Below are 22,995 nucleotides of genomic sequence, written 5' to 3'. Positions count from 1 at the left end.
ACTGTTGCAATATTGTAACAAATTTGATTTCTTGAGAAATACTATCACAGTAGGGGTTGGGGTTTTTTATGTGTGATGCGAAATAAGTTCCCTTTGTTATGGATAATTTAGTGTTCATCGATCAACGACTGAAACAATCAGATTCTGTTAACTAGTAATCCCAAATATGTTTTATACCTGTACAGAAATCTTTCATTGAAAGAAAAAATTTCAGTGTCTTATAAATGAGAATTGGGATCGCAGACTCAAGAAAATCAAGTTTTCAAGTTTCTCGCTTATATTTTATTTTGTACATAATCAACTGTTCGAGAAAATTCGTTTTATGAATCTACGATACCAATTATGCGAAAATAAAGTCTTGCGAAATCTGGAATTGCAGTACCCACATTTAAACTGAATATATGTCACAGATGACAGCTTGTATTCATGTAGACCTGTATAACATACCAGGCACTCTTTTTCCCCTTGCATGGTTTTGGTCGATCTCCAACTATCTGGTCGATACCCCTTTGACATTGTAGATACCCCCTTACCCTTGTTTGATGCCCTCCTTGTTTCTGTTGGATATCCTCCTTTGCGTTGTTGGATGCCATTCTTCGCTTTGTTGGATGCACTCCTTCGCTTTGTTGGATGCCCTCCTTCGCTTTGTTGGATGCCCTCCTTCATCTTTTTTAAATCCCCTTCTTCGCTTTGTTGGATGCTCTGCTTTGCTTTGTTGGATGTCCTCCTTCGTCTTGTTGGATGCCCTCCTTCACTTTATTGGATGCCCTCCTTCGTCTTGTTGGATGCCCTCCTTTGCTTTGTTGGATGCCCTCCTTTACTTTATTGGATGCCCTCATTCGTCTTGTTGGATGCCCTTCTTCGCTTTGTTGGATGCCCTCCTTCACTTTGTTGGATGCCCTCCTTCGCTTTGTTCGATGCCCTCCTTTGCTTTGTTGGATGCCCTCCTTCGTCTTGTTGGATGCCCTCCTTCACTTTATTGGATACCCTCCTTCGTCTTGTTGGATGCCCTCCTTTGCTTTGTTCGATGCCCTCCTTTGCTTTGTTGGATGCCCTTCTTCGCTTTGTTGGATGCCCTCCTTCACTTTGTTGGATGCCCTCCTTCGCTTTGTTCGATGCCCTCCTTTGCTTTGTTGGATGCCCTCCTTCGTCTTGTTGGATGCCCTCCTTCACTTTGTTGGATGCCCTCCTTCGCTTTGTTCGATGCCCTCCTTTGCTTTGTTGGATGCCCTCCTTCGTCTTGTTGGATGCCCTCCTTCACTTTATTGGATGCCCTACTTCGTCTTGTTGGATGCCCTTCTTCGCTTTGTTGGATGCCCTCCTTCGCTTTGTTGGATGCCCTCCTTCGTCTTGTTGGATGCCCTTCTTCGTCTTGTTGGATGCCCTCCTTCGTCTGGTAGTGAATGTCAACCTTGGCTGTGTTCGTTACCTTGGTTTGGGTCGATGTCTTTGGGCCATATTCCCTCTTCATCACGTTCTGTTCCTTTATAACTGGTGAATTTTCTGACCACGAAAGTGGATTAATCCACATCCGTTTGACGCTGACACGGTCTCGCTGGACGATATGATATTTAACCTCTTTAGTTTTGGTTACGTGTTTTAATTTCCCTATAATGTTGGCGACCTTGCGGGCAATGATTGATTTAATGTGCGCATTAATTAAATTGATGCACGCATTGATTCAGTTGATGCGCACATCAAATCAATAATTGCTCTCATTAATTCATTTGGTGCGTGCATCAATGTGGAGGAAATATTGTTAGCGAAGATTGATGTAGCGATCGGTACCCAACAGAAAATATCTTTAATTATTTACAACAATATTGTGTAAGAAATTAATGCGCACATTAATTCTTTTAAAGAGAGAAACAATTCAATTAAAGATACCACTAATTAATTCAATTCTGGATACGTTGAATTGACCTACCTACCCATCCTCTTCGTGCCCAGTGGCACATAAGGCTGATACCAGATCCCTCCATTTGTTTCTATCCATAGCCATCTTTTGTATTTCCTTCCATGTTTTTTCCATCTTCTTTATATCACTTTCTATAGTCCTTCTCCATGTCTCTCTAGGTCTTCCTCTGCTTCTCTTTCCTTCTGCTGGAGTCCATTTAAGTGCTGTTTTTGTGATGGATTCGTTTCCTTTTCTGATGACATGACCAAGCCATCTAAACTGTCTTTGTTTAATCATTGTGATGAGATCTTCCTGCCCTGTTCTTTTATATAGATCTTTGTTTGATATTTTCCTGTGCCAGTAGATCTTGCATATTTTCCTTAGACATTTTGTGTGAAATCCGGACAGCCTTTGATTATCTTTTTGCGTTAGTCTCCAATATTCTGCACCATACAGCAAGACTGATAGGACATTGCTCTGGTATAGTCTGATCTTTGTCTTTTCGCTGATGTTACTAGTCCTCCATATTTTATTAAGTTGGTGAAATGAAGCTTTTGCCTTTTGTAGTCTGCTGGTGATGTCTTTTTCTGTTGCGTTGTTTTTGCTAATTGTGCTTCCAAGGTATGTAAACTCATTTACTTCTTCCAAGTTCTCATTTTCTAATTTTATTTGTGGTGGTGCAGGAACAAACTGCATGGTCTTTGTTTTCTTCTTGTTTATTTTAAGGCCGATCTTGTTAGCATTTATTGAATTCGTTGAATTGAAGATATAGTTAATTAGATAGTTGCTCTGTCTAAACGAATTACTGCGAGCATCAATTGAATTACTAATAAATAACTGAATATTAATTCAATTGAAGAGAATAATAATTCAATTATTGTGCGCATTAATTTAACTGATGCACACATTAATTGAATTATTGCTCTCTTCATTTGGATTGTAGCGCGCAGCAATTCAATCGCTGATGCCATTAATCTATATGAAGAGAGCAGCAATTCAATCATTGCGCGCATCAGATCAGTGGAATAGTTAATGCTGTTGATCAATAATTTAATTATGCGAGCAATAATTCAGAATTAAAATTATCATTAATTATTTGAAGAGATCTTTAATTGAATCATTGCGCGCATCAAATGAATTGGCAATATCTTCAAATAATTAACGATATCTTCAATTATTTGAGTTTACGTTAATTTGGTGCTCCGTACTACGCAATACTTGATGTATACAAGCTTTCAGAGAATCCAAAGGTAAACTTCCCTTGTAGCATTTTCATACGTGAAATCGAAGAGGTTATCTCAGAGAGCACTCCGTGACACCATCCCACATGACTCATTTCAGCTTGCATAAGTTACTATAACCCTATCGACAGAGACATTTCCGGTAGATAACTAGTATTTGCTTCGGATACCGGATAGCTGTTGGAAACATCTTAATATCGTTTTAGAGAAAAACTTATTTCTTCAAACTGTAAGTATTTCACGCTAACCCATTCAAAGCAAAGAGGTTTCGCTGTGACAGAAAATGTACGCAGGGGTGGATCCAGGAATTGCGGTTAGGGGGGGGGCAACATTTTATGAGACAGGGGGTCGCCTTGAGACCCCCAGTGGGTCCAAGGCAAAGCCCTGTTGGGGTCCAAGAGGCGAAGCCCCCGGATTTTATAGATTTAACAAGGCTTGAAATACGTCTTCTATGTAGTAATTTTTACTATTTTCTGTCATTTTTAATAATGTGAAATTAATAAAATGACGCAAATCTTAACGGTTTTTGGAAAAAATATTACTTCTCCTAATGAAAATAATTTAGTAAATCAAACTATTTCTCCGAAATGGAAGAAATTATTGCTTCTTTTATCGTTTATATTTTTCTAAACAAGAGATCACGATTTACCTTAAATTTGAAAAGTTTAGGGGGAGCGCGCCGGCTGCAATAATAACACACATTTACAGAACATCTCCTTTTTGTATCCGTTATACGATGTTTTCAATTTTTTAACTATATATTTTTACGGGGAATGTCCCCCTTAGTCTTAATGATTTCACATTGAAAAAGAAGAACATTTTTATCCCTTCAATATCAACAAAACGCAGACGATCATCTTAAATAATCTCCAAGATAAAAAAAACCCACCCAATTTTATTTCTCTAACAAAAGTTATTTGTGAGCATTGTTTACAGACACCGAGCAGAGAGAAGAAATGCGGAAGTTTTAAACAGCTTGGATTGTTGAGAAAAGATTACGTGTACTGACTGAATATTAGAATATGTTTGTGTTTGTTGGGTTTTTCTGTTAAACGAATATGAATATTTTAAGAAATAATCAGATGCATTAGCTCACAAGAAATAAGACCCAGAATTGTAGATATGTATCTGTGTGTCTGTATACCATATATGTACCAATTTGTTAGTTTTACACTCCAATTAAAAATTTCATACATTCGTCTTCCTCTCTGACAATTTTAACGAAAATTAGATAAACCATAGTCACGATGATGTCACTTCCTCCAGGGAAAAATGACAAATAAATTGAATACAAAGTTAGTGTTATGTTTTGCGGTCTGTTGAAATTAATACATGTTCACGAATGGTATCTTCCTCATATAATGCAGTGTTGAATTTATTCAAATCTTAATTCCGTGCACGTGCCACTCTCTATAGAATCCCGTACTCCCACTCTCTATTGAATCCTGTACTCCCATTCTCTATAGAATCCTGTAACCCCACTCTCTATAGAATCCTGTACTCCCACTCTCTATAGAATCCTGTACTATCACTCTCTATAGAATCCTGTACTATCACTCTCTATAGAATCCTGTACTCCCACTCTCTATAGAATCCTGTACTCCCACTCTCTATAGAATCCTGTAACCCCACTCTCTATAGAATCCTGTACTCCCACTCTCTATAGAATCCTGTACTCCCACTCTCTATAGAATCCTGTACTCCCACTCTCTATAGAATCCTGTACTATCACTCTCTATAGAATCCTGTAACCCCACTCTCTATAAAATCCTGTACTATCACTCTCTATAGAATCCTGTACTCCCACTCTCTATAGAATCCTGTACTCCCATTCTCTATAGAATCCTGTACTCCCACTCTCTATAGAATCCTGTACTCCCACTCTCTATAGAATCATATACTCTCACTCTCTATTGAATCCTGTACTCCCACTCTCTATAGAATCCTGTACTATCACTCTCTATAGAATCCTGTAACCCCACTCTCTATAAAATCCTGTACTATCACTCTCTATAGAATCCTGTACTTCCACTCTCTATAGAATCCTGTACTCCCATTCTCTATAGAATCCTGTACTCCCACTCTCTATAGAATCCTGTACTCCCACTCTCTATAGAATCCTGTACTCTCTCTATAGAATCCTGTACTATCACTCTCTATAGAATCCTGTACTCCCACTCTCTATAGAATCATATACTCTCACTCTCTATTGAATCCTGTACTCCCACTCTCTATAGAATCCTGTACTCCCATTCTCTATAGAATCCTGTACTCCCACTCTCTATAGAATCCTGTACTCCCACTCTCTATAGAATCCTGTACTATCACTCTCTATAGAATCCTGTAACCCCACTCTCTATAAAATCCTGTACTATCACTCTCTATATAATCCTGTACTCCCACTCTCTATAGAATCCTGTACTCCCATTCTCTATAGAATCCTGTACTCCCACTCTCTATAGAATCCTGTACTCCCACTCTCTATAGAATCCTGTACTCTCTCTATAGAATCCTGTACTATCACTCTCTATAGAATCCTGTACTCCCACTCTCTATAGAATCATATACTCTCACTCTCTATTGAATCCTGTACTCCCACTCTCTATAGAATCCTGTACTATCACTCTCTATAGAATCCTGTAACCCCACTCTCTATAAAATCCTGTACTATCACTCTCTATAGAATCCTGTACTCCCACTCTCTATAGAATCCTGTACTCCCATTCTCTATAGAATCCTGTACTCCCACTCTCTATAGAATCCTGTACTCCCACTCTCTATAGAATCCTGTACTCTCTCTATAGAATCCTGTACTATCACTCTCTATAGAATCCTGTACTCCCACTCTCTATAGAATCATATACTCTCACTCTCTATTGAATCCTGTACTCCCACTCTCTATAGAATCCTGTACTCCCATTCTCTATAGAATCCTGTACTCCCACTCTCTATAGAATCCTGTACTCCCACTCTCTATAGAATCCTGTGCTCCCACTCTCTATAGAATCCTGTAACCCCACTCTCTATAGAATCCTGTACTCCCACTCTCTATAGAATCTTGTATTCCCACTCTCTATAGAATCCTGTACTATCACTCTCTATAGAATCCTGTACTATCACTCTCTATAGAATCCTGTACTATCACTCTCTATAGAATCCTGTACTATCACTCTCTATAGAATCCTGTACTCCCACTCTCTATAGAATCTTGTACTCCCACTCTCTATAGAATCCTGTACTCCCACTCTCTATAGAATCCTGTACTATCACTCTCTATAGAATCCTGTACTATCACTCTCTATAGAATCCTGTACTCTCACTCTCTATAGAATCCTGTACTATCACTCTCTATAGAATCCTGTACTCTCACTCTCTATAGAATCCTGTACTCTCACTCTCTATAGAATCCTGTACTCTCACTCTCTATAGAATCCTGTACTATCACTCTCTATAGAATCCTGTACTATCACTCTCTATTGAATCCTGTACTCCCACTCTCTATAGAATCCTGTACTCCCACTCTCTATAGAATCCTGTACTATCACTCTCTATAGAATCCTGTACTATCACTCTCTATAGAATCCTGTACTCCCACTCTCTATAGAATCCTGTACTATCACTCTCTATAGAATCCTGTACTATCACTCTCTATAGAATCCTGTACTATCACTCTCTATAGAATCCTGTACCATCACTCTCTATAGAATCATGTACTATCACTCTCAATAGAATCCTGTACTATCACTCTCTATAAAATCCTGTACTATCACTCTCTATAAAATCCTGTACTATCACTCTCTATAGAATCCTGTACTCTCACTCTCTATAGAATCCTGTATAGAATCCTGTACTCTCACTCTCTATAGAATCCTGTACTCCCACGCCTGTACCCTATCTCTGTAACCGTGCGGGAATAGGCTTGGGTTTTGCTGCAACTAGGTATAAAGTGCAATGTATCCTTTACATATTTGTAAGAATTCACAAGAAATGTTTAGAGTCATACCTCCGCAAAGAAGGTACACTAAGGGTCAAATTTGGACCATTTTCAGAAGTTAATAAGGCTATGCCTGAAACATGACAAGTGTTCATCGTTTAAGATAAAATAACCCTGTGTATATATAGGTGTTGGAAATATTTTTAAAACAATCACTCTACTATGCATACGCATTATAATAGAACGACTTACCGGTACTTTTATTGTTTCGAATTGTTCTTGAAATATTTGCAAACAAATATTGTCCTTAATGTTTTCAAAAACTGAAAACTGTCTTTACATTTATCTATCTACAATCAGGCGAGCGTGGCTTGGTAATAAAAACAACCTGATGGGACAGAGACTAACAGGGATGGTGCGGTCAAAACGGGAGCGTTCTGGCGCTGAGCCACAGAGCAGTGAGCCCTCTGGACGCGGAGAACCAGCATCAAGGTGAACACAATACGCGATTTCCGAGTTGTTCTGTAGTTATTTCCCTTTGTTGACATCGTGAGATGCAAAGCGTATTTTCGTCACGCACGCGATGGGTGCAAATGGTTATTCCTGCAATGGGGGTTGCACTGTAATGTAGCTTTAGATTATGCATATATTTTAATTAGGTCATGACTACATCGTATTCCTTTAGGTTTAAATAAATTATATATTAAAAAAAAGCAAAAATATGTGACTGTCAGTACATGTAGCACACAACAATTTGCATTTTGTTGTAGGAGATTCGATATTTCTACCCGTCATTAATGATCAGAAATCACAAAAGAAATTACCTACAATAGATACATGAAGGTTGGCAACGCGATTTAACACCAATCTGTAATATTTGCAGAAATCTTACGGGAATCACTATACGGCTGTGTCATAACGCAATGTGTATGCAGAGTTTACGACTTCGCGATGTATAACTATAAGCATTTTCTCTCCCGAGCGTTGTCTTGTATATAACCGGTTTGTTTGTAATAATGCGATTCGTATGTTGTTGTTTTTTAATTCTAAATTTTTGTTGTTTGCTTTCAAACAATCAGTCCTAAAACGGTCTAAAATTCACCAAAATGCCATCTGGTTCGTTGAATGTGTGATAACGTTCGTGACTCGTGAATAACGTTTCTAACATTATTTGACATGGTATGGGGAATTACCTTAATATCAATAGAAAAAAATGAAATGTTAAAAAACTTTCCGAGAACCAAATTGTGTGTTTACCACTTTTTCCAAATTTTCGAACTTTGGATTTTCAATTTTTTTCCAGAGATAAACACAATTAATTCAAACCTGGGCAGAACACGTGAAAATGGATTAGCAGCGTGTAAGTGTTGATTTCCTTGAGACAGATGCATTCACTAATGCTAACTTGTCTGTTACATGTACGTAACTCCAAGCATAACGTCGATCCAATCGTAAGCTGTCACTACTGAGTTCCGGCATTTAGATGTCTTCCAGAATCAAACCTATTGTATGTAGGATGTGCCTGTCCACTTCTCTAAAGAGAATAATATCTCGGAAATTGTGTATTAAACGTGAACGTAAAATTTAATTAATATAACTTTTCTTGGAAAGGAATTTCAAGCTTATACTTCGTTCGGGGTATATAGGAATCACTGTCTGTCTGTCCGTCTGTCTGTGCAGATTCGTGTCCGGGCCATAACTTCTTTGTTCTTTGACATAGGCATACCATATTTGGCACACAGGTGGATCACCATGAGACGATGTGTCAAGTACCTTCATGACCTCCATATCACCTTGGTCAAAATTAAAGGTGGTTTTTTTTTTACAATGGATTCGTGTCCGGGCCATAACTTCTTTGTTCTTTGACACAGGCATACCATATATGACACATGAGTGTATCACCATGAAACGATGTGTTATGTACCTTCATGACCTTCATATGACCTTGACCTCAAGGTCAAAATTAAAGGTTTTTACAATGGATTCGTGTCAGGGCCAGGACTTCTTTGTTCTTTGACATAGGCATACCATATTTGACACATGAGTGTATAACCATGATACGATGTGTCGGGTACCTTCATGACCTCTATATGACCTTGAACTTTGACCTCAAAGTCAAAATTGATTATAGGGTTTTGACATAGTCATACCATAAGACATGGGTGTATCACCATGAGATATGTGTCATGTACATTCATGACCTCTTTATGATCTTGACCTTTGATCTCAAGGTCAAAATTATAGGTTTATACCATGGATTTGTGTTCGGACTATATCTTCCATTTCCTTCTACAAAGGCATACCATATTTTTACACTCAGGAAAGAGGTACTTTATACCTATTAACAACACCCTTTGGGAGATTGGGGTAAGCGGGGGTATTTTTAGTGAGCATTGCTCACAGTACCTCTTGTTCTTAATTTTAAAAGCGTAAATGTGGTTTCTAAGCATATATATGTTGGACTCCAAAGTGCGATGGTCTGCGCCAAACCCCAATGGTGTGACACGCCAAAGTGCGACGATCCACACTCATGCGCCAAAGTGCGATGGTATGGCACGCCAAAGTGCGATGATGTGAGACGAATGCACCATAGTGCGATAGTGTGACACGACAGAGTCCGACGGCACACACTAGTGCTCCATCTCACTTTGGCGTCCATAACGTTAACAAACCATCGCACTTTGGCGTGACCATCGCACTTTGGAGCGACCATCGCACTTTAGAGTCTTAAATATATAAGATGAAAATATGTCAACACATATACTTGTGTCCGAGGTGGATATGCTGTTCGTCTAGCTAGTAGTCTAAGGGTACTGATACTTCCTCTAAAATTCAATCTAAATGTACCTAATATCATTTGTTCTTGGTGAAGAAGCTATTTTCTGTAACATTAATGGTTTGTTTGGGGGGGGGGTGTGTTTTTTTTCTTTTCCGCTAAATTTCATTTAGAGGTTCTTTACTGTAGCGTTGGAGAGATGCAGTAATGGTAACCCCAAGGAATTCTTGTCCTGTTCCCCTTTTATCTATCTATCTATCTATCTATCTATACATCTATATATCTATCTATCTATCTACACATTTATCTATCTATGCGTCTGATATACTAGTAGAGAAGTTTTAGAGTATTTTTACAATATTCACCCAGGCCTCATTTCAGATTACATTCTACGGAAATAACTAAAGAGGACGTCAATTTGCCGAAGATTTTCAAGGGGAGGCTGGCTTTTGTCCTGCATAACGTATTCACAGCTGAAGTGAGTCGACCATCAGTAAACAAATCGGCCTGAATTCAGTATTAATTTTCTCCGGATTCCTCACCATCTTCAGCAATGACCAGACAAAGAAATTGTTTTAACACCCACCCAATTGTATAAACAGAATGGTGATAGCCTTGTTTAACCTTATTTCTATCCATTATATTCTTATAGTAATCATTTTCAATCAACTATATAATTGCTTTTCAGTGGAAATTTTTATCAAAATCGAAAAACATTTCTCGTGATATTGTATGAAATGCGTTACCCTGTATATACCCCCCGAAAAAACGAGTCTGGATTGACTTTTCCCAGCATAGAATTTCCCTCTGGGAACAATTCACTCGCGCACATCCTTCCTATGTAAAAAAAAAAAAAAAAAAAACGGGTCTTAGTATAGACACCCCCATGACATTACACAATCCCCTTCTTTTCTACCCGTTTCTGATTCTATTGCCAGAATTTACGAAACGTAAGAATATGTGTATATTTTTATAATAGATTTCCTATCAAATTGCTTTACAAATAATTAAACGAATAAACGCTAGTCTTTAATGTACTTTAAGTAACACATGTAGAACCACATTATTTTTTAATTATTGATTAATATTTTTAGTTACAGTATCTATTCATTTTAACTTTTTTCAAATGTATAAGAAAATCGTTATTTGCATACGAATATTCTATTCACAAATTTCTTAAAACACTTGATTTCTATCATTTGATCATGCAGCAAAATAAATTAACTATGAATACAATGTACATGCAAAAATAAATTAGAGATATTTTGGGTAGTTTCCATACACCCCCCCCCCCCCCCCCCATGATGTCTAGACTCTGCATATATCTTGGCAAAAATAAGGGTGGCTATATATGAAAATTTCGTGATAAATATGTATGTGTTATAGCAATGATAAAATCTGATATGTTTTTTGGACTTCTGTATCGTACTTTTTTTTAAATACTCTACATGTATGTATTCAGGAGTCAACATGTCCTTTTCCGGTCATAAAAAGTAATCATTTACTAATTCATCGACAAATAAGGGGAAATATTATAGCTCAGGCAAGTAGAAATTTGACAGTGACCATCAAATCAAATGTATTTTGAATGAGTGAACCCCCCTCCCCCTGGCAACCCACTATTTTTCATCAGTTATAGTGAATAAGAAGAATGTAAGCTTGAAAGTTCTGATATGATAGTAAAAGACTCCATCCCCAACTCCCACGAATAAAGAAATTGAAGATTGGGAAATTATTGAAGCACTCATAGTAGAGGACTCTAACCCCAACACCAAAACCAACGAATTAAAAAGATGAAGTCAAGTCTGCGAAAAATGTTTTTGAGGCAGTCAAAGTAGAAGATTCAAACAACACACAACCACAGCCACCCCCTCCCCCAAGAATTAGGGTTTTAAACTTTAGGCAAATAAAACCTTTTTTCTTTCTTTTTTGCACGTCAAGTGAGAAGCCAGCTTTCCAATTATTCTTCTGGCTGCCCGCCCCCTCCCCTTTTGAAAAACGATGATACATACCTGAAACTTACATTATTCATCGTATTCCACAGGAGTGTACGAAATATATAGAAGATTCGGAGAACAGAGGATACGAATTGGCCTTAGTCAACACTGGCGTAGGAAGGTAGAAATCACACGTAATCAGGCACCATATGGAGCCATGAATAACCGATTGATAGAACTGAAGGTTTTGAATACTCTAGTGGTTTTAATGAAAACGTATTTCAATAGCCAGGTGAAAGCTACAGACGTACGAAACAGTTCCAGAAATATATGGGATTCTAAGAAGGAGGCCAAGAAAATATTGAAGAGGATTAGAGACTATCTACCCGAAACATGGAATGGAGGGAAACTTGTAGAACTAAATGAAAGGTTGTACATATATCATGTGATTTAAAAATCAAATGTTCAAATCTTATCAATCCTGATACCGGAAATGCTAATAATTCATACGGCATGACTTGGCCCCTCCCCTCCCATTGTACTCTCTGTATTCAACTGAGGAGGTCAGACGGGTTCAATCGACGCTGGCCAGATACACGTTGCTCAGCTGGTTCTAGAGCACCTGACTAGAGATTCAAGAGGCCCGGTATTGTAGTATGGACTTTCCCCCGCATAGACTCTCCCCCGGAAATTTATACGGGCTCGGGATAGATTCCCCCCATGAGGGAAAAAGCGACACAGCATATAATTTTCCCTTGTATACAAAGTCAGTATAGAGTTTCCCCATGGGAAAAACCGCCCTGGTATAGAATTTTCCCCTCCTGTTTCCGGATTTTATCGTGATACCTATATTTTGATCAGATAAACGGAGTAATCCATAGTCAGAATCAATGTTCCAAGAACGGCCTAACAATAGGTATGAAACATGTCAGACAGCATTTGACCCAATGATAGGTAGTATTGGCAAATTAAATCATTATAACAACCACAGAATTTGAGAAATGCTGACTTTAAGCGAAAATGTTGAAAACTTTGTAACATCAACTTGTTTGTCAGTAGCTTACCTATAGTCAAAGAGTTATCATACACAGAACAAGCTCTTACGTATCGAATCAGTTGAGAGATATAAACACCATAAGCAGGTGATAATGGAATATTGCTACATAAATATGGAAAGTTGACGATGGAGAAGCTGAAATATCCCGTTTGTCATAAAATTGAGTTGTTGGTTTGCCGTTAGCATCTACTTTCAATAGAATATCTAAGTTTGAAGCAGATGTGGAAGACTCTGTGGTGTCTTTTATTTCGAGTTCACTGGGATATATCGAATCGACATGTGAATAAAAAAGATCATTGTTCATAGATGAAAGGTAAAGATAACGAACAGTGATCAATCTCATAACTCCTATAAGCAATACAAAATAGATAGTTGGGCAAACACAGATCCCTGGACACACCAGAGGTGGGATCAGGTGCCTAGGAGGAGTAAGCATCCCCTGTTGACCAGTCACACCCGCCGTGAGCCCTATATGCTGATCAGGTAAACGGAGTTATCCGTAGTCAAAATCAGTGTGCCAAGAACGGCCTAACAATCGGTATGAAACACGTCAGACAGCATTTGATCCGATGATAGGTTGTATTGACGAACTAGATCGTTATAACGACCATAAAATTTGCGAAATGCTGACTTCAATCGAGACTGTTGAAACCCCTGCACCATCAACTCGTTTGTCAATAGCTCGCCTCGATTTAAAAACTGGCCATACGTACATCGCAGAACAGGCTCTTGCGTATCGAATCAGTTGAGAGATATTGATAGATAAAACGTCATCGATATATCTAAAATCTAAATGTCGAGTTGAAGGCCACAGCAAGAGATGTTTTCTTCTCATGTAGAAGCTTTTGACTAGATATACATGTAGAATGAAGCAGACCCATGCAATTGTTGATAATAATCAAGGAAATTTGTTATTATTGCTATAAAGAGGTATATGTTATTAAAAATAAAGTTACAAAAAAGAAACAATTAATTATGTACTGTTAAATTGTTATAGTTTAATGAAATAGATATGCGCTCATTATTACTACGATATTCATAAGATAAACGAATTTTTAATTTTTTTATTTTTTTTTGGCGATGTTGAAGTTGGGTTTACACGCTGAAAACTTTGAATTGCATATAGTAAATACAATATGCTTCCCAAAAGATTTTAAAGGGACTGATTCACTATTTTCCTCCAAATTTTGTTTTTTACTTTAAATGATCAATATGTTTAGAGGGTTTCACAAAAAATTAAGGTTATTCATCATGACAGAAGCTCATTATGGAGAGTTTATCATTTATTTTGAAAACAAAGATTGAGATGTGTTATTATTTACGGGGTTTTCAAAATAAATGGATATTGATCTAAGTATACCATATATATCACATCTCAAGTATACTTTAGGTAAAATGTGTCATTTAAAAGTTAAAATTTGTGACTATACAAATGAAGATGCTTTAAATTACAAAATTAACGTTTCACTGGTTTGTTTCTTTACATAAAAAGACTCGGGCCTTTCTTTACATAACACAGAATCAAAGCTAAAATATTGCTCTTATGCTTGCATTCAGACGGTCCAAATTTTGGTTGTCAACATTAAATGAGCTATAATTTTAAAAATAAAAAAACATTTCTTTCGAAAAACGCGAACCAGTCCCTTTAATGATGGTCAATATCATTAGTATTCTTTGTGAAAAGTCGACTAAAAGATATACAATTAAAATTATCTGGAAAGTAAAATACAGTGGCGTAGCTAGGTTTGAAATATTTGTAAGCGGGGTGTGTGGGGGCGGCAGCCCCCCAGAAGCTGAGGATATTTTTAGTGATATATAATAAAAATTTAACGAAAATATTTGTAAGCACGTGCTTACAGTGCTACATTGTAGCTAAGCCACCGAAATAGATGCACTGTATCAATAAAAGTAATTTCATTTTCCCGTTTATTTAACTTCGAAATTTTAAATTAAAAAAAATCAAACCAAAAACATCAACTGCTTCCTAACTTCATTGATTCAAATGTTAGATACTAGTAAATAACGTCAAAGACTTGAGATTGATATACCACGACAAGATTTGAATAATTTTCTTGTAAAAAAACCCCCATAAAATGATGATTGTGATGCACAAGACCCTGATCAAAATTAAAAAAAAAAAAAAGAATTCCTTGGTCTAGATAAGCAAGAGAATTCTAGTAACAGAACTGGAAACGGATAATATAGCTAAAATGTAAGGGGGGGGGGGGGTGCGTAATGTCATTTAGGGAGAAATTCTATACTGAGAAGGTTTTTCCTAGAGGGGAATTGGGCCCGGGTTAATTCTTTATAGGGGAAATTCTATGCCAGGCCCATCTTTCCAGGGGGGATGTCTAACCCGGACCCGTTTTTCCAGGGGAAAAATCTATGCGGGGGGGGGGGGGGGGGTATTCTATGCTACAACGCCGGGTTCGAATCCCGGTCTGGTCCATTGCATTTTCTTTCGTCCTGTTACACAACATTAACAATGTATTTATTTGAAGAATTTAAATATTTTCAACTGTAATTTTTCTTTATTATACATCTTGATACTTTTAAGACTACGGTTTCTGCGGTATGACCCCGGGGAATATTTCAAACCTCACATGGACGGAAGTTACAAACGAGACAATGGCGACGAAAGTCAGATCACCGTCTTTATATATTTGAATGAAGTGAGTAAAACAATGATGATGATGATGACGATTATGATGATGATGACGATAATACAATTGTTTAATTCTGGGTATATTTTGTTTTAACCATGCAGGGATTTGTAGGAGGCAGTACAACATTTTTAAGCCTTTTTGACAGTGATGATAGCAGGGAGGAGGTCGTCCCTAAAACTGGTACATTTAATTAACAATGATTGTTCAAAACAAACAGTTGATTAAATTGATGCTTCATTTTTATCATGTATATATGTTTTCAGGAGTGTAGGTAAGGAATAATTAATGTGCACGCAAATTAAGGCTGGAGGTTTGGAAGCTGCCGTAACAACCCCACCCCCCCCCCCCCACCCCCCCAACCCCGTCCCCTTTAGGTCATGAGTCCAGGGGAGCGAAACCCCCGTAGGGCGTACAAAAATGTTTAGGTAAAGGGATAGAAAGGTACAAAAAACACACATGAATTGATGCCTTAAAAATCTCCCTTTTCATCCTAGATTCAAGTATAGTGAGTCGCGATGTAAGAAAAATATATAGAATTTTGAAATTATCCATAGAAAGTACTGAGAATTTTTGGGTAGCCGAGGGCTTTGAGCATGATGTACCACATTCAACATCCTCTGTATGTTTTTCATGTTTGTTCTTTGTTTTGTTGACAGTTTACTGCTACACGAATCGGGGATTTTCTACTGTTTTTGAAACATATTTCTTTTCAACCAAAAAGATTTAACCGAATATTGTATAAAGGGATAATAATTTACAAATATTAGAATCAACCCACGGGACATATACAAATCAGACTTTTTATGATTAGTACTTGCATGTCAAAGTTCTAATTCAGTTCAGTTTTCACTGTTTTAATTTTTTCCCCAAAGTGATGTTGTATATACATACACGTAACTGCGCCCCTGGTTTTAGTTTGATTTATTTTTATGAGATTATTACGAAGTGAAAGACGAAGATAACGAACAATGATCAATCTCATTATTCTTATAAGGAATTCAAAATTAAGAGTTGGGCAAACACGGATCCCTGGATATACCAGAGGTGGGATCAGGTGCCGAGGAGAAATAAGCATTTCCTGTCGACCGATCACACCCGTCGTGAGACCTATGTCTTAATTGATCAGGTAAACGAAGTAATCTGTAGTCAAAATCAGTGTACCAAGAACGATCTAACAATCGGTATGAAACCCGTCCAACAGCATATGACCCAATGATAGGTTGTATTGGTAAACTAGGTCATTATAACGACCACGGAATTTGTGAAATGCTGATTTTAAACAAGTGTAACATTAACTTGTTTGTCAGTAGCCTGTCTAGATTTAAAAATTGATCATACGCAGAATAAGCTCTTGCGTATCGAATCAGTTGAGAGATATAAACACCATGGTCGACAAGATTACGTGCTTTATGAAAACCTTCAGAACTGGATAAAGCATCGGACAAATAATATTACAAGAACTATGTTTAAATTGGGTCAACCTTCGTTATCACCATGTTTAATTAAATCTGGCATTTTGTTAACATAAGACACAGAAAAAATACAAAAAAAGATAGAAAGACTCCCCTTTGGAAACATGGGCTGCTGGGTGAATGTTTCTGGTTCCTTCATCGGTACATATAGAAAGCACTGCCAATGCCTTTCGAAAAAGTATGGATAAATTTGTTTTGAGAAATATCATGAGTCAGGATTTTATTTCGAAAAGACACGTGTGTCCACCTAAATGACGTAGTGTTTAGAGCGTCCGCTTCTGGACCGAGAGGTCGTGGGTTCAAGCCTTGCTCTTACTTTGGCCGCGCCAAACCTAAGACATGACTGCTTCTTTGCCAACCATTCGGCATTTAGAAGCGAGATCCGTGGGTCATTCTCATATAACCTTAACGTCGAGATCCCGTGACACGGCAGTCGTTGGCACTATGAAAACTCCTCATTACTGCGGTCCTGGGCTCCATGTATAGATCGTGGGCCTTCATCTACAGCTATAGTGACGTTAGAGAAAAATTATCAGAGACGTAAAACAAACAATCAATATATATTGGTTTCTCAATGCTTTTGTATTTATATAATTTTAAATTATTTTTTGTTTTTTGTTTTTTTTTGTTTGTTGTTGTTGAAGTCTATATCAATTATCATATTCCTCATAAGATATTACAATGTTGTTCACAGGATCAGTGTTGATTTTCCAACATAACATTGTTCATGAAGGATCCGAACTGATCAAAGGCCGGAAGTACGCCATTCGGACGGAAGTTATGTACAAAGACCGGAACAGCTAAATGTAAATCGGTACCGCTACACAGATCGTCAGCCACGAGGAAACGCTGCCCATTAGCGAGTACATAAGAGCTAATGAACTGCTGCATGCTGCATTTCTCTGTTTAATACTGTTTGTAGACTCTATTTGTATATCGAAAATATTGTCCCTTGTTAGTTTCGTATTCCAAAATTACTCCTTTTCAGGTTGCCTCAGTTTCCCTACACTTTATTGCTGTGTTTTAGAGAAAGGAGTATATTTCAATTTCTTATTTTAAGGCACATGTAGCTCATCACATCAAGACTTACACATTTTATGACACTATGTCACAGGTTGATTCAAATGTTTTGTAAAATCGATTTCGATTTGTTTGTGTACGTGGCTCAGTGGATAAGGAATCGGATTACTGAAGGAAGATCCCGAGTTCAAGTCCGGCCAGTGTCGTCTGTGTTATCGTTTTGAATAATTCTTTGAAAATCATGGTTTCGCCTTCGAAAATTGCATGGGGGGGGGGTGGGGTGACAATTGTACTTATTATATATACGTTGTTTTAATGTTATTGGTAATCCTGAAATGAATGTACATGTTATACGTAAGAGTTATCTAATAATGATGTAAAGGGGTTTAACCGGTAAAATCACTGTGCAATACATGCGATTTTCAAAAGAAGTATTTCAGTGTGTATTAAAAGGTTGTTGCGCTTTTCATGTCAGCGTTGTTTTTCTTTGTACTCTGTATGGAGTAAAATACATCTGTACGTAAAAGTGGAACACTGTTCTTTATGTAGAATGTCTGGATAGAGATTATGTGAATGTTACATGATTTGTTGTTAGCTAAAACTGTTCATATTTTGTTATTTTCATAACGCTTCTGTGATATGAGATTGTTCTTGATAAACAAGAATTTATGTACTTACCTGCTTACTGTAATACATGTATGTCACGAAATAAAACAGAATGAGTTACTGTAATACCTGTATGTCAAGAAATAAAACAAAATGAGTTACTGTAATGCATGTATGTCACGAATTTAAACAGAATGAGCTACATGTATGTCACGAAATAAAACAGAATGAGTTACTGTAATACATGTATGTCACGAAATAAAACAGAATGAGTTACTGTAATACATGTATGTCAAGATATAAAACAGAATGAGTTACTGTAATACATGTATGTCAAGATATAAAACAAAATGAGTTACTGTAATACATGTATGTCACGAAATAAAACAGAATGAGTTACTGTAATGTATGTCATGAAATGATTGATTGATGTTTTCTGCCACACTCAACAATTTTTCAGTTATATGGTGGCGCCCAGGTTTTATTGGAAGAGAAAACCCAGATCAGCAGATACAAAGTGCCAATCTATCCTTGCTCTCACTTCCACCTCTGTCAACGTCTCAAGGGTTTTACAAGATTTTTGTAAAATGGCACGTATGCTCAAATAAAGTATTGTTTTGACTTCAGTTACAAAAATATACGTAAATAAATAAATATTGAGCAGTTGTCAAGTCTTTTTGTGACACAAGAAGCATTGATTTGGGTTGAAAACGTGGATATTGGGTAGTTCTATTGCACCAGGCCTATACATAGGTACATGAATATATAGTAATGGGGAAAAAATCTACAAATAGTTGCTTGTCCTACATTTTCCCGATATTTTATAAAATAGTTCTTAGTTTTATTAGCCGTAAAAAAGGTGGATTTACATGTGAAAAAACATTGCTTATTTTGAGACGTTAACAGAGGTGCAAGTGAGTGTAAGGAACGATAACTCTGGGTAGAGATTGACAATGTACCTGGGAAGAGACCACCGACCTTCCGCAAGTAAACTGGGAAACTTTCTCACTTACCGGAGCAGGCGGGATTCGAACCCGCAGAGGTGAGAGGTCGTGTGGTTTTGAGCGCAATGCTCTGACTGTATGTCATGAAATAAAACAATGAGTTTATAGAGTTTTGTTTTAATTACAGTCAGTATTCAATCCCCCGCCCCCGAAAATAAGCTATTCTGTCGAATTTACAGTGCCATAAACTCCTTCGCCAAACGCCAGACATTAAAAGTGAAGTCGTTGTACTTATAAACGGAGGCTCTGATAAACAGAGGTTCCGTGTCGCGGTAGGCGTTGGCACAGCTTAGAACTAGCGCATGCGCTGTAGCTGTGAAAGTGAAAATTTCTCAAATGGAACGTAAAACAACAAATAAACCATTACTATACAATGTACACAAATAGATATGTACATGCACTTCATATTCACTTATCTAAGTGAGAAGTTTGGTTCGGTATTCGTATAAAATTATTTAAATGCCTATATTGATCTTGTACTCCCAGTAACCAAGGCAGCTTACTAGTGTAAACATGAAAAAAAATGTGTACAATGCAATGAGATGTAATACTTGTGTTATCAAATTCCACTGTTCAAATCAGCTTACTAATTCGGATTAGGATATTTTTATCTTCATTTGTCATTAGCCAGATAAGCTTTTGATCACTGTACATGTTTACAAAAAATGTACACGATTTGTCTACCATGTGATCTATAACCCCTTCTTCTGCTACAAGACTACATGAGAATAAAAAATGTTTCAAATTGTTAATTCTCAAAAGCAAAGTTTTGTTTAAAATTGGAAAAGCAATTTCATTTTTAATCTGAATTTGATTTAAGGTGTGAATACCATTCTTTGATGTAATATTTGAATAAACAATATTTAAGAGCCTTTTAAAACTTGTATGCCCTTATAAAGGACAGCTCTTGAACTCCATTAATAATTATAATAACAGTTTATTAAGCCAAACCATAATGAATTGTTTTGTTCAAAAAGTAATTTTTATTCTCGGTATGCATCAAACAGTAGAGGAAATGACTGAACAAGATTTTCAAGTCTGTATCAGTAACTTTTAATATGTCAAAGTGAAGGGGAAATCTTCCCAATTCAGAATACAGACCTGGAAACTATAAAACCTTTACCGTACTCAAACTCAGCCATGTTTGTTTTGAGTACAACTCGTAGCAAGTTCCATGCATACTCAAAAAATCTTGAGCATGTACTCCATTGAGTATGAGATTAATTCTATAAAAGTCTTATAACTTTCACTTTTGAGTATGAGTACGATTTAGAGCACGGGGTTTGAGTATAAAAAAGTGTTCAAAAAGGTTTTATAACCTCAAGGCCAGGTGTATACTCAAACTGATTACGACATTAACGCGTGGAGTGTTTTGAAGCTTTTCAATGCATCCAGATTACAGATTCTGACAAGGCGTTAGATTGACTTTTCTACCTCTGTTTCTCATTTAGATACTAGTCATGTCCCTAAACCGGTTCTCTTTCGCTGCACTAAATCACTCAAATAGTTTTTAGAAGGAGCAACAGTATGCACTTAATCGGAATTTTCAACATCTAGACAATGAAAACAATTTCGGTTCATTTATGGACACCTTCGGTGTGGCTTCTTTTTAAATGTACATGGGTTTTCTCAAAGGATTTCATTGGCAGATAGTAAAACCTTTTAAAACCGTGGCAGTAATCGTCAACTAATAGCCGCGGTTCTGTGCCTCCCCGATCGTAGAAAACCACCTTGGAGCTACAGACGTCACTAGCCATTACGTGGTGCTGAACTAATGGACAGCACTGTTTATCTGGACTACTTGCAGTAGGCTGTCAATGTATGTTGGGGGTCTGTATTATCTGCAGATCTGCTCCGAAGAAACATACAGACACGGTAAAAAAAAAAACTTACTTTATATGCAGTGGCGGAGTGGGTTACGTGGGATGCAAACCTTCTTAAGCTTAATACCTTTTGTTTTAAAATTCTCTGGATCCGCACCAGTTACATACGTCAGCATTGGAAATGAAGGAAACAATCTCACCCTACGCAATTTGATGTTTTTGTAGATGACTTTAAGGACTAAGTCAAAGGAGAAAGTGAAACTTCGTAATTTAGCAAGTAGTTTTATGACAATTTGTAAAAAGTAATAAGAAGAAAACATTTTATGAAAAGTCAGCAATATACTTCAAACCATCTTCGCTAGCCAAGAGTGGCGATACACCGAAAGAGGAACACCGTGTATCGTCATCCTTGGCTAGCGAAAATGACTCCATACATCCTTTTGATCTAATAGTTCGAGGATCCTTCTTCAAATTCCGAAAATATTATCTTTCACTTTCTACAGAAAAAATTACAGAATTTACATGTATTTCTAATGTGTGCCTCATGTCTAAATTTTCAATCAACCAATAAAAGAAAAGTCTAGGACTGGTATCATAAAGCCTTGCATGACAAAGATCGAAACTCGAACTGGAAACTGGTTAAATATTTTTAAAGGAATTGATTGTCAAGTAGATCCATCTACAAGAATACCAAAGAATTTTACAGAAAATGATGAATTTAAAAAAAAAAGTTTCGTATGGAACAGGAACAAATAAAACCTATTTCAGTCGTAGAATTACAGAAAAAGATGTTTCTGTAGTAAGAAAATTAAATGTCATACTGTTTACAAGGAATCATCCCTAAGGAGTGGAGAACTGAATATCTGAAACCAATATACAAATGTGATGAGTCTTACAACACATCTAATATTATAGAGGCTCAGCATTCATGTCATCTTTGTCTAAAGTCTTTATCTAAAAAAAACAACAACAAAAAAAAACAACAACAACAAAAACAGTACTCTTGCCATCCTTAACATTAGGTTTCAAGTCTATGGAAGAGAAATTTGGAGGACAAAAAACACAGAACTTGCAGTTGTTAAACGACCACATTATGTTATTGAAAATTCCATTAGCAATATGTATTGTGAGAAGTACATATTATGATATAAAAGTTCGATTTCAAACATATTTGTAAGTTTCGCAAAATGGCTTCAAATAGTGTAAATTGATGTTGGTCATATCTAAGATATACAAATATTTGACATTCTAACGCACACAAAATGATCTCGGCATACACCATTTTGGGTCATAAAAAAATCCAGGGAAGACTTTAAGACCCCACATGCAACAGGGGCACCTTGGTCTAACACCCCCCCCCCCCCCTCCCCAATTGCAGATCCTGGATCCGCCACTTTTCCCCTATGGAGTTTGCTTCCTTTGTATCTAAAATGATTTATAAGTACGTAAAATATTGAAAAGTATTGGATATAAAAGTTAAAAAAGGAGTTGTTATTGCAAAAATTGTACACGAAAGTACGTGCAAACTAGTCCGGAATTTTTCGATACCGATCTGAAGTTTA

General features: G+C 37.0%; 2 protein-coding genes across 3 annotated transcripts; one reads left to right on the top strand and one right to left on the bottom strand.

The window, feature by feature from the left end:
* Window positions 1-1,927: 1,927 nt before the first annotated feature.
* Window positions 1,928-2,593, bottom strand: LOC130047224 (uncharacterized). The gene has a single exon (XM_056141832.1). The coding sequence runs from the start codon at window positions 2,591-2,593 to the stop codon at window positions 1,928-1,930; it is 666 nt and encodes a 221-aa protein (XP_055997807.1).
* A 628-nt stretch (window positions 2,594-3,221) lies between these two features.
* On the top strand, window positions 3,222-19,011 carry LOC125683003 (uncharacterized). Of its 2 annotated transcripts, XR_008796265.1 has the most exons (9): window positions 3,222-3,367; window positions 7,433-7,564; window positions 10,230-10,326; window positions 11,893-11,966; window positions 12,074-12,214; window positions 15,400-15,514; window positions 15,610-15,688; window positions 16,503-16,634; window positions 17,675-19,011. XR_008796265.1 is itself a non-coding variant. In XM_056142137.1 (8 exons), exons 2-8 carry the CDS (start codon window positions 7,464-7,466, stop codon window positions 17,782-17,784), a joined length of 717 nt encoding a protein of 238 aa, XP_055998112.1. In that variant the 5' UTR covers window positions 3,222-3,367; window positions 7,433-7,463; the 3' UTR covers window positions 17,785-19,011. The 2 variants fall into 2 exon arrangements, 1 of the variants encoding a protein (XP_055998112.1); XM_056142137.1 differs by lacking the exon at window positions 16,503-16,634.
* The last annotated feature ends 3,984 nt before the right edge of the window (window positions 19,012-22,995 follow it).

This window comes from Ostrea edulis, chromosome 6 (genome assembly GCF_947568905.1).
Source record: "Ostrea edulis chromosome 6, xbOstEdul1.1, whole genome shotgun sequence".
In the NCBI taxonomy this organism is placed as follows: Eukaryota; Metazoa; Mollusca; class Bivalvia; order Ostreida; family Ostreidae; genus Ostrea; species Ostrea edulis.
This window is presented reverse-complemented; position numbering and strand designations above follow the sequence as displayed.

Bases quoted from the DNA above. Each gene is read 5' to 3' on its own strand.
- LOC125683003 (XM_056142137.1), top strand. From the start codon at position 7,464: ATGGGACAGAGACTAACAGGGATGGTGCGGTCAAAACGGGAGCGTTCT. The intron at 10,327-11,892 runs GTGAGTCGACCA...CGTATTCCACAG, and splicing joins ATAACGTATTCACAGCTGAA to GAGTGTACGAAATATATAGA. The intron at 12,215-15,399 runs GTTGTACATATA...GATACTTTTAAG, and splicing joins CTTGTAGAACTAAATGAAAG to ACTACGGTTTCTGCGGTATG.
- LOC130047224 (XM_056141832.1), bottom strand. From the start codon at position 2,593: ATGCAGTTTGTTCCTGCACCACCACAAATAAAATTAGAAAATGAGAAC.